The 12971-nt window shown below is 37.6% G+C and overlaps 1 protein-coding gene across 1 annotated transcript; it reads left to right on the top strand.

The window, feature by feature from the left end:
* Positions 1-737: 737 nt before the first annotated feature.
* Positions 738-1242, top strand: LOC101543697 (keratin-associated protein 13-1-like). The gene has a single exon (XM_004618993.3). It carries the CDS (start codon positions 738-740, stop codon positions 1221-1223), a length of 486 nt encoding a protein of 161 aa, XP_004619050.2. The 3' UTR covers positions 1224-1242.
* Positions 1243-12971: the final 11729 nt, after the last annotated feature.

The following is a 12971-nucleotide window of genomic DNA, read 5'->3' as shown; positions in this document are numbered from 1 at the left end:
AAAACCCAATGTTTTCCTTCTCTCATCTCAATATGCCTTAAACTAATTCTCTTTAGAAGGTTCACACTGATCTCCAATTTGTTCTGTGCCAACACATTTCTCTATCATTGTTCAGTTTCTCTCTAGTTCTAGACATAAATAGTATTTGAATTGTCTTGGGTCATCCTTTTTCCTCTTGATTGGATCCAAAACACAGTATATAGCAGAATGGAAGAGATGAATAAGTTATTAATAATGAACAGTGACAAGTAAGATCTGTCTTTAGAACATTGCTCATTAGAGCCAAAACAGGGTCTTTAATTCATTGGCAAAGAAAAAAAAATTTTATTTTATTTCCCACCACTTGGGGCAAACATTTGTCCATCACTGCTAGAACCAGGACAGATGGAGACTACGAGAGGAAAAGAATAAAGTCACACTGCTGGCTGGGATGAGAAAAACATTAGTTGGAAACCGTCGTAGCATTTCTAACACACAGAGCAGTTCTTCGCTTTGCGTCTTCACAATCAAATGGCAGCATTCATAACTGCAATATGTGGAAAATTAGTCAACGGCAGTTAAAGAGATGCTTCCTGGGTTATGCATATGTAAATAAGGGGCACAAATATGCAAGGGATAACCCTGCAGATCGCCACGCCCACGGCTCAGAGTATATATAGGCGCTGTCCAGAAGGCCAAACTCAAACTCAGAACCTTCTCCATCTCGCTCTAACTCAGCCCAACTGACCTCTATCGACATGGCCAGCAACTCCTGCTCCGGCACCTTCTCCTGCAGCTCCTTTGGGGGCTATCGGCGCTGTCCCAGCTCTACCTACCCCAGCAACCTGGTCTACAGCACCGACGTCTGCTCTCCCAGCCCCTGCCAGTGGGGATCCTTCTACTCCAGGAGCTACAGGGACATCTGCTATGAGCCCGCCAGGTGTCAGTCATCCATCGTGCTGTCCCGTCCCTGTCAGACATCCTGCTTCCAACCAAAGTCCTCCATCCTCTGCAGCCCCCACGACACTTGCACTGGATCTCTGGGTTGTGGCTCCAGCAGCAGCCGCTCCCTGGGCTTTGGGTCGAGAAGTTCCTACTCAGTGGGATGCGGATCTCGGGGCCTCGGATCCTGTGGCTTCCCCTCCCTGAGCTCTGGAACCAGATTCTGCAGCCCTGTCTACTTTCCTTCCGGAGGTTTCTATTCATCTTACTATCAGCCCCTCTGCACCTTTGGCTTTTACTGATTACTTTTGTAGAAAGGCCAACAGAGTTGAGAAATGCAGATTCTATTCCGAGATTATCTACTGTCTTCATTTCCTCCACTGGAAAGTATTTTAATACTCCCTGGCTCCTGGCAAATCTTTTCTTCTTCTGCCCTCAGACCAAAATGGCATAGTTCATATGATGTGTGGTGTTACACTCTCTGTAATGGTTGGAAGGTCAAATTCTTCTAATAAAATTTTATTCTGCTTTCCAAATATGCTGTCAATGTTGGTCATTATCACACAAATTAATAAGGATGTATGTTGTTACTGCTTCTGTTAATGAACTTTGAAATATTGAGGATTTGGAGTATATGCACTATTTTTTTATTGAGCTTAGCTTTTCTATTTATTTATGTTCTTTTTGTAAAGTAGCTATATGTAGAGAAATATGAGGGGAGAGAGGAGAGAGAAAGAGAGGGACATATAGAGAAAGAGAGAGAGAATCAGAGAGAGCTAGAAGGAACATTGATTAAGAGCCAAAAGTACACTTCTCAAGAGATGTGGGCAAATGCCCAAGAGAGTGTGATAAAATTTTTAAAAAGTTATATATCTCAGGTTGAGATGTGTGTAAAACTCCAAATGCAGAAGAAATCAGAAAATGCACTACTTAAGGACATATTCCTTAGATGCTGTTTCAGGATACAAAGTTACAGATCTCAAGATGTTTGATTATTTTTATTCACACAATGAATATGGGTCTTGTATTTCTAAAGGCACTTGTTATCAGAGCTGTATGAAGACTATAGAAACACAATTTAGATATATATGATTATATCTATGTATTCTGAATATTAAAATTGAAGAAAGAATGAAGATATATTTTTTACAAAATGACCTATGAGCTTTACTCATCACAGTACAAGAAATATTTTATATTTTTAATTGGTTAAGTCCCCATACTGAATTAGTCTTCAATCTGCTCAAATGGTTTCCACTTGTATAAGGAAGTGGACACCAAACTTAGATAAGAACTAACTAGATTCAGCAGGTGCAAAGTTGCACCTGGATCCTTTGTCAACATATTAACTGGCTCTAACTGTAAACAAAACAATTTCAGTATGAAAGGTACTGTTTCAGGTGTATATTGAAATAAAAGTGGATATTCTTTATTTCTTCCATCCTTCTCTCATATCCAATATTATAAAATGTCAGGTACTAACAGAGATGCTAGGGTAATAACTAAGGACACAAACTAAGGATGTGAAAGGTAACAATACTTTTACCATTTCTTATTTAATAAGGTCCTCAAATATCCCTGACATTTTTAAATGGAAGAGGTATCATGTAAAATGTTTGGCCAAAAAAAAAAAATCAGGCCTAGAAATAAGTATCTCAGTCATTCCTTCAAGCTCTTTTTGCATCCTCCTTAACTACTAGGATGATTAAAGTATAAAATTCAAAAGAAGCTATGAATGGTCCAAAGAAATACCGCAGCTGTTGGATGCTAACCTCACACTATACATGGTTCCCTGAGCCCCACCAGGGGTGATCCCTAAAGGCGGAGACAGAAATTAGCCCTGAGCACAGCCAGGTGTGGCTCCAAAACAAACCAAAGAAGATGCAAAGTTCATCAAATTCAACCTGCTTATTATACAGAAGTGTAAATTGCGACATAGAAGAGTTAGATGAAATTTTACAAGGTACTAGTGACTGTGCACCTGTAAATGGCAGGACTTTATCCTCTGTATTTCCTCCTGGGCTCCTTCTGCCTCTTCCTCCTTTCCCTCCTACTTCTCCTCCGCCATGTTTAGGAAATAGTACTGGTGCTTATGTATTAACAGGGAAAACCCAAAGTGTTTTTAAAAGAAGTTTTAGGAAGAAAATAAGGACCAATTACAGAATTTCAAATATTAAATAGTAAACTGCTCAGTGAACAGGGCTGCTCATGAATTTTATGATTCTACTGGCCTCACACTCTTCACCGGTCAAAATCCACCTGTGAATTTCATACCTGACACATGAGCAAAGGCAGAAGAGTCATGGGAAATAGCTTTGTGCTTTGAGTTTATTTCAGTTGGCCAAACTGAGGCTTCTGTTCATTCCTTCAGATGTCAGAGACAAGAGGAGTTTTCTAACTTCTGGGAATATACTATTCTTTTTATTTTCTTTTATTGGCATAATAAATAAAAAAATCAGTGACTGAACTTAATGAAATCAATGGCCAAAACAATACAAGTTTGCTATGGTATGGGGGTGTAGGTCAAAAGTTGGACAGTTTGCAGCAGGAGGGAAGTTGACCCCGGTGGGGGGATTTGGTGTTGACATATCATATGCCTAAAACTTAACTATCAGTAACTTTGTTAATCACGATTTTTTAATTAAATACAAATATTAAAAGAATAAAAATTGGAAAAAATTAGTTGGACAGATTGACTTGACTAAAATCAAGATCTTAGGTATGCGCGGTATAGTCTTCTGAAGAGGTGGGAGGGGGAAATTACTTCCTTGTCCCCTTTTCAACTGTAGGCATCATCTGATTCCAAAGTTCATGCTCTGATTTATAGCAGCTATTTTTTCTCAAAAAGCTCTTCAATTACATCCCTCCTACCTATTTTCCTACTTCTCTCTCCCATTATTAAGGATGCTCATGGTTATATAAGGTTTATCTTTCCTAAGGTGAACTGGTGACCTTGAATTAGGTTGTCCATCCCAATGACTCTTTGCCATAGAAGGTAACGTGTTCACTCATTCCAAGATTTGGATTAGGAATCTATCTATCTATCTATCTATCTATCTATCTATCTATCTATCTAATATTAATAATTAATTATTGTATCTATCTATCCATCTAATTATCTATCTATCTTGTCAGCAATCTGACTACCTTTAATATGCTTATCAAATAAACAAGCAATTTTTTAAAAAAGTCACTCAAAGATGGACTGACTGTAGATCAACAGCTGTACGATGATGTGTCCACGGAGTTATATTTAGCAATGAGAACAGCCTATTTGTAATCACAAAGTTAGTTATCCCTGCTGTTACACTTAACCCCTCTTCAGGTACATCATCAACAAAGACTTCATTATTGTATACTGGAAATTTATAGCTCTGAGATGGCATCTTGTTGTCACTCAGGAGAGTGCTGTGGGAAATTGTCCCCCTAACACAACTTCCTAAGGTTGTGGTGTAAATTTTAGGTCTTAAAATACCTAAAAGGGGTTGGAAGTGTGCACCCAGAATAGATAACAGGGCAAGCAAAGTGCACCCAGGATAGAATAGTATAAGCAGTTATACTTATATACTTAGTATACTTATATTACATAGTATAAATAGTATAAGTATAAGCAGTATAAGCAGTCCATTAGGTGTCTCCTGATTGACTATGTGAAATATTCCAGCCTCTGCTCTTCAAGTACCCATTGGAGGTTAACTTACTTACTGAGTGATCTTAATGGCTCTGTCAACTTAATAGCTCATGAGTGGGGAATGCAATGGTGGTCGGGGCAATATTGCATTGAACAAATGGCCTGTGATGATTGACGGCAGCCCTGGTGACCTAAAGTTTAAACATTTCATCATTTCCTATTTCTTTGTCTCCTGTGTTTGTCTCATTCTCTGCAAAAGTACCCGCTTCTGTGCCTCTCCCCCACCCTCTTACTGGATAGAGTTTAAAGTTGTTTTGTTTGCTGAATTTAAATACACTGTACCTTTTTCCATTCCAAGTCAAGGTAATATTGCATGTTTATCAATGTATAGATTTGACTACTTCCTTATTCCAATAATTGAAGGATAGTGAAATGTGGTGATCCATATACAAGTGAGTATATCATAGTTGGCAAATTTTACTGATGACTCTGTTGCACTTCTGTGGCTTCCATCTCAGTACTTCTAGCATTCCAGCTTCCTCCTGCTCTAAACTTTGATTGTTGCATCACACTGTGGAACTTTTGTGTGTTTTGTGCCACACCTGGCAGTGCTCAGGGTTTATACAAGTCCTTGTGTTTAGGGATAAATCCTGGGGGGAGTTGAAGGATTCTCTTTGGTGCTGGGATCAAACTTGGTTCAACTGTATGCAAAGTGAGCACTTTACCACTTGTTATCTCTCTGTGGACCCAATACTATAACTTTTAACACAGAAGTTTAGTCCCCAAGCTTCTGCTGTCCCTGCAACTGTAATTTCAGTTGATAAGTGTCTACCAGTGGCCCCCTGGCTTTATTTCTCAGAATAACCAACCAGTGTCTAGAAAATTTTCTCATGAAAAATTTTATTTATTCCACTGCTATATCTATTAATGTCTATATCACAAGAGATTACAGAGAACAGTTTTATCTTCACTAAGTATCTGCCCTTGCTTTTTAAAAGAATATACTGTCACATTGACTTATATAGTGTTAAGGAGGGAGAGACGTCAGCCTCAAGAAGGGAGTCTGCTCTTTCCCCGTTAGGACACTGGTGACCTGGAAAGTGCCTCGGGAATCTTGGAGTGATAATCTATTTATTTTTATTTACTTTTTTATTTTTTGGGGTCACACCTGGTGATGCTCAGGGGTTATTCTTGGCTCTGCACTCAGGAATTACTCCCGGTGGTGCTCGGGGGACCATATGGGATGCTGGGAATCGAACTTGGGTGGGCCGCGTGCAAGGCAAACACCCTACTCTCTGTACTATTGCTCCAGCCCCTGGAGTGATAATCTAGACAGACCTCAGGTCTCACCAGCCCCAGGAAGCAGCCCTTACACACCTGAGCCCACTTGTTTTCCCTGGCATGGGCGTTGATCCCTGACATACAATTTCTTGGGGAGCAGAGGACTCAGGCGGAAGCAAAGAATCATTCTTTGCAGAAAAGAAAAGTCAGAGCTAGACTTTACCCAGGATTTTGGTATCCATGGCCTTTCCCTTGCCATAAAGAATTTGGGGAGGAGAGGAATAGTGAAGCAAATTATCTTTATTTAGTGATGATGAAGAAGGAAAGAGACAAACATACAAGGGAGGGGGGGGAGAGTCAGAGAAAGAGAGACAGAGTCAGAGAGAGAGAGACAGAAAGACACAGAGAGACAGAGATGAGAGAGAAAATATGGAATTCTCCTAAGGGAAGAGGGGAGAGAACTGAGAGTCCACATCACAAGTGGAGTTGCAGGCAACTCCCCCACCTCCAAAGGGAGAGGCATATGCTTATCTTTACAAAGCTAGTTTTACATATTTTTCTTCCAAGCTGTCTCAGCAGGGCTTTCTACCTAAATAAGAGTGTATTGGTATGGCATCGGCAAGGAAAAGAGTTTGAAACTTTTGATCATCCTCCTTCATGTCCTTATCCCAATCCTTATTTCTACTGGAACTTCCTTCAGGAGGGCATGCAGCCTATCTCTGGGTCTGTGCTGGCAACAGTTAGGGTCTTATCAGATCTCAGTTCCTGTGTCTGGCCATAGAGTGGGTCTGACAATAACGCTTTTTAACTGGTTTAGGGCTAGTGACAGAGTAACTTCTTCAAATTTCATCTTGGCTTTATTATGTTCCAAGAACTCATTGCTGTCCCCCTACTACCCCCATCAACTATACGACTTCTTCAATACTGTCAAAAAATTTTGTCCATGCCATTACTTTTTATAATATAATTTGAGACTTTCCTATCAAGACTTTCCTAGACCCTGAGCTTTTGGGATACTGTGGAATTTTTTCAGTAGATTGTATTGTTGCATAACCTCAGAATGAAATATATTTTAACTGCATGATTTGTCTTTGAATTGGACCTAAAAGTGTAATAGAAAACGCAAATACTAAATAATTAATTATGTAATTTCAGTGACAATGAGATGTAAATGTCTTCTCCATGCTAAAATACTGACATAAAGGAAAACTTTCTTAAGAAAAATAGCTTTTTAAAATAAGGCTTAAGGAAATCAATATACAGCAAATAGGTGGGGCTGGGAGAGAAAGTATTTTCAAAGTCCTAAGATGCGCTTCATAAATCTGAAAGCCATTTTGGCCTATTTTTTGATAGAAAAGGCAAAGATAACTTGAAAGTAAGCCACAAAGATTTGGGGTCATTCTTGGCAAGATCTGTTCAGGACTAAGCTCTTTTTCTCACAGAAATGGATGATGAAATGATGTGAGCAGAAATATATTTTATTTCAGTTTTTATAATTATCTTTTAATTCAATGAATACTTTCTAGGAAAATAATATTTTAAAAGACTGCTTTTGACAAATATTGTGTTTAATATATTTATTATAAGGTGATCAAGATGCAGAATAATTTCCAAACTATAAATTTTCTGATTCTTTTAAATCAATTCCTGCCCCTTGTGAACAAGTATTGCAATGCTATTTTTATTGTTATGGGAGAAATTTGTCTATTCTGGAAATTCATAGAAATTAGATCACATTGGGACCCTCTGCGCCTAAAGACTTTGATTCCAGAGATCTAACACATTCGGGCATCCAGCACAGCATCCAATAGCAATGCACTAGGACTGCGAACTGGGCTACAACTCTGTACTGCCAGGGGGTGGATTTTTTTCCTCCCTACCCTGTCTTCCTGCATGGAAAGCGGCGGGCTGGCGGCACCCACGTGGCAGGCGCCATCTTCTATGACTCCAAACCCAGAGGTATTCGGTTTTTACTTTTGGGGCTCCCAGGAACTCATGGGAAGGGGGCTTAACCAGCACGCCTTCGGCCCAGATAAATCCGGAGCCCCTGAGCGTGAATCGGACCCTCTGCACCTAAAGACTTTGATTCCAGAGACTTCTTACAGCAATGCACTGGGACTGAGAGCTGGGCTATGTAATTTCTGGCAGAATTTTCCCTGGACTTTATACAGAAATCCAAAACTTAACATTTATAATTGTCAGCAATGTGAAACGGTTCCTTTTGAACAGGTCTGACTTGGGGGGGAAACTCCAAATAATAACAGTAAATTTTTGTTGAAATATTGAAGGTTATTAATGTAGCAGCCACCTCTCTGGACTGTGAACTAAGCAAAAGCCCCACGCTGGCCGATGCGGCGTGGCGTACACCATACTATAAGGCGCGGGAAGGGGGATGAGGGGGAAAAGGAAAAAAAAAAGAGAGTTATGTACTTGTAGCAGTGGGGCTACATATTCATTTCCAGCAATGAAAAACTAATTATCAAAGGTAGTAAGTCTGTCTCTCTTGGGTGGAAACTCCAACAACTATAGTGAGTTTTGTGTTGAATTATGGAATGTAATCAAGGTAAAGAAAAAATGAAGTGAAATTCATTAGTTATACAGTAGGGGGTAGGGGGTGGGGGCGGGGGGTATACTGGGGTTTTTGGTGGTAGAATATGGGCACTGGTGAAGGGATGGGTGTTTGAATATTGTATAACTGACATATAAACCTGAGAACTTTGTAACTTTCCACATGGTGATTTAATAAAAAGTTAAAAAAAAGAAATTATATCACATAATCTTTTTTCTGGTTTTCCACTTTTATTCATTTAGCATGTTTTTTATTTTAAAAGCACTTTTTATTGATTTTAAATTATTATGCAATATTATATAAATTCATGGATAACAGCTTCTAAACTTGATATATGGATATGCCAAACTGCACTCTACCATTTCTCCTGTCCTTTTTCTTTTCCTCTCTGGTAACCATATTTTAGTCACAATATTTTTGATATTCTCCCATGTTGTAGCTGATCTTTTATTTTATAGTGCTTTACATTCTAAAAAAAATTACTATTAGGTTGCAAAGATATTCTCTCTTCTTATTTTCTTCTACAAATTTGACAAGTTAGCTCTTCAGGTATGGGTTGTATTATACACACAACACATTTTCTTTATTAATTATATATTTTTAACTTTCCTAATGATGCTGCTATAATTTGTTAAAAAATATTTTTTTCATTTGATCTGACTATGTTTGAAAGCATTCGTAATATGCATAAGCATCTATTCCCAAACCTTATTCTGTTCCTCTGATTTAATTATTTATAATTATTCCAAAAGTCATATATTAATTTATCTCTTTATTAAGGTATAAATAAAACAATTGAAATCTTTCAATTTTACTTCTAATTTTTTTTAAATTTTATTGAATCACTGTGAGATAGTTACAAGTTTTTATGTTTGTGTTACAATCACACAATGATCAAACACCCATCCCTCCATTAGTGCACACTAAGAAAATGATGGCTGGAGGAATCAGTTGGGATGAGAGATGTGTGCAGAAAGTAGATAATGGACCAAACAGGGTGACCTCTCAAGAGTCTGTGTTGCAAGCCATAATGCCCCAAAGTAGAGAGAGAATATGGGGAATATTGTCTGCCATGGAGGCAGGGGGAGATTGGGAAAGGGGGAGTATACCAGGGATACTTCTAATTTTCAAGATCAATTTTCCCATTTTTCTCACTGGCATTATATACACTTTAGATTGGTCCTATAGCTTCTATACTAACAACTGCTAGCATTGTGTAATTCAGAACACATTCAACATAAATTAGTGATTATTTAAATTCATCAGTTTATTATGTCTTTATTTATTCTGGTCTTAATTTATTTCTCCCTATAATATTTATGGTGTTAAATATGAAAATATGAAAATATTTCTTGATTATGTTTGACTTAATTTTCATATATTTTAATTTTGTTTTTCAGGTATCTTAGAATGCTTTAATGTAAATAGTCATTTTATTGGGTATCAACAAAATATTTCTTACATTTTTGTTTATATTTGTGACTTTTCATTGCTTTATAGCTGTGGCTAAGTCATGCAATAAAATAACAACTAGGTATTTAGTCAAAATATGTTAATATGATTTATTTGCATATATATAAATGTATATTAATACCTTTCTCAGAATGATAAATATGCAACTTTTAAATTTTAAGAGCATGCTATTAATGCATAAAATTATAACCTTTCAGGTAATCAATGGAAATTAATACTATTAACCCAGTTTACTTATAAGACATTTTAGCAACATTTTTGCTTTCTCATGCTCTGTGAACCTGAGAACTCCATTGTCAAACTCTCCACAGTATATCAAACTAATTGTTGATTTCAAGTTTGCATACTCATTAGATCATGCTATCCTCATTACACGCTCTTTAAAATTTGTTGCAATGAGGTTTAGCTCCAAGTTCAGAAGAATGGAAGAAAGTATTTACTTGGAGATGACATGTTATAAAGGAAAGGATATTATAAATAAAACTGAAGTTGGGTTGTATGAATCAAAGGGTAAAATGCTTTCAGGTGTGAGACCCTAGCTTCTACTCCTGGCATTCCATGGCCTCCTAAAAGCCCCTAAAACTGAGACAGGAACCCGAGTATCACTTGAAGTGTCCCTATCAGTCTCAAGCATAACCAACTACGGACCCTGCAACAACTGCAAAGAAAAATAATAAAGTAGGGATGGTCTTATTGTTAAAAATACTAAGGCTGATAAAATATGAGAACAGATAAATGGAAATTTGAAAGGGTAAAAAAATACTGAAGGGGATAGTTAAAATCATTTAACATTCAAGGAAGAATTGGTTGATAGTGGAGGATGGTAAGTGCACAAATTGAGCTAGGGATGTAGTGTGTATGTATGTGGATAGCTTGGCTATTGGTTATAAATTAATAACACTTTATCATTTTTACTCCATTAGTGAAATCATCTTCTTGTTGGATATCCCTTAGTCCAGTTCAATTTGTACATACACACTAAACTCAGTTGGGAAATTACTTTCTTTGGAGAGCTTTGTTTACCTCTATGATGTTCAAATATCATCATTTCATTTACATGGATATCAAGGAACTTCTCATTTACAGGTTTACTTGCAATTTGTCATTAAATAACTATTTGGCCAACATTTATCTACCTTGATAATAGTAAGTTAAAAAAATAGAAATAACATATCAAAAATGGTTTTCAAAATGTTCTCAGTATGAATCAATATATAAGAAATTGAATACTCCTTGGAAAAGATAATAGAAGTTATTCATCATGAATTCTATAAGAACACAGCTGAATGAATATTATTTTGAGAACTGAATAGTACCTACAAGATGTTTGACAACCTACTACTGAGGCATGACTAATAAAAATACGGGAGTTAGGATTGGGGAAGAACAAAGCTGTTATCTGTAATCACTAATGTGACAAGAATAAAGAAACAAAAATTGGTGAAATCAATTGCATAGAAATGATTCATGACGACTTCCCTGAGGAGCTGAATGCATTAATTGCTCAAAATCAGAAATGCATGATGATCTGGAAAATAGGACAGGCAATCCCTAAAAATTAAGTGCATGAGCAACAGGAATTTGGGATCTGGAATTCAAAATATGCTAGGAATTGTATTTGAAATTTACACAGCCAGTGAGTAGAAAAGATGGGCTGGATTTAAGCAGGAAGGAGATGTAGCCTTATGGACCCAGACGAGGCTCAATAGGAAGCTAGTAGAGAATGGACTCCCGTTATAGGGGACTGGATATGTGGGCAATTACTTCCCTAGCAACCTCAAGGTAGAGTCAGTCTGCTGGGTAGAATATTTAATGTGTTTTAGAATATAATCTGGGCAAAAAAAAAGTGCCAAGAAAGAATAAAAAGCTTAGATATTTTTTTTTAATATAGAAGGCAACAGGAAAAAATAGAATAAGAAATTGTGAATTTGCTCTATAGTTTAAGGATGCCCAATGATTGATTACCCCAGCTTGACGATGCACAGGGGTTACTCCTGGCTCAGCACTCAGGAATTACTCCTGGCGATTCTCGGGGGACCACATGGGTTGCTGGGAATCGAACCCAGGTTGGCCTTGTGCAAGGCAAATGCCCTACCCGCTGTGCTATCTTTCCAGTGTCTTTCTCTATTAACTTAAGCAATGGTCTGTGTGTTGGGAACCCAGTGGAATGATGTACTTAATAAATGGCATTTCTGTGGGCTCAACTCATTGCTGCTCATGAGACTCAAAACAGTCCTATTTATTTATTAAGTCTATTTGTCGGTCTCTTCGTGTCTGTTTGTCTCATTCTTTGTGACAGAGCCCCCTCTGGACAAATGTGGAAGGAACCAATCTGATTGGTGTTAGCTATGGAGACACGAAGTTACTATTAAGCTACTAGAATATACAAGGAACCTGACTCTGATGCTAGTAAATTTACAATGCTGCAAAATTTGAGGGAGTCTAGGTATGGCATGTTCGTTTCCTATAACACTTTTTGTATGGAATTCTGGCAGTTGCTTTAAGTATAATGACAAAGGATTTAGTTAATTAATTTTGCGAGGGAGCACATATCTGATATGTATTATATATAGTCGAGAATTTATTCCTTGAAACCTTCACTGAAGCCTGGAGCAAAGTTGCCTCTTTTAAAAATAAGATACAGTTATAGACCAAGGGGAAAATACTTCTTAGATTTATATCCTCAAAGTGCCAGGAAGATGAAGCTAGTTTATGAATAAATGGAGACAGCAGAATTGAAATCCGCACGACAGTTTCATTTTTGTTTCAGGCACATCACTGGTAACCCTCTCAGTTTAGCTTCTCCTCATCACTCCGTTGTCACAGACATTATTCCAACTTTCACATGAAGCTCTATGTGAGGTTATTCAGTTTTACGGGATCACTCCCATCCCATGGACACATTTTATTTATATCAATGTTATTATTAAACAATTCTTTTTGTAAACAACATACCTGATGCCTGTTGGATCACTTCCCAGAAAAGTGTCAGGAGGTACGTGATTTCCTTTAAGTCCTGGGACTTTGCTGAGACAGCCAAGTGCTGGGTTCTCGTGCAAGGCGATGAAGATTAGTAGGAAAGAAGATTTAAGCACC

The sequence above is a fragment of the Sorex araneus genome, chromosome 2 (genome assembly GCF_027595985.1).
Source record: "Sorex araneus isolate mSorAra2 chromosome 2, mSorAra2.pri, whole genome shotgun sequence".
Taxonomy (NCBI): Eukaryota; Metazoa; Chordata; class Mammalia; order Eulipotyphla; family Soricidae; genus Sorex; species Sorex araneus.
Note: the sequence above shows the minus strand (reverse complement) of the source record. Positions and strands in the feature narration are given on the sequence as shown.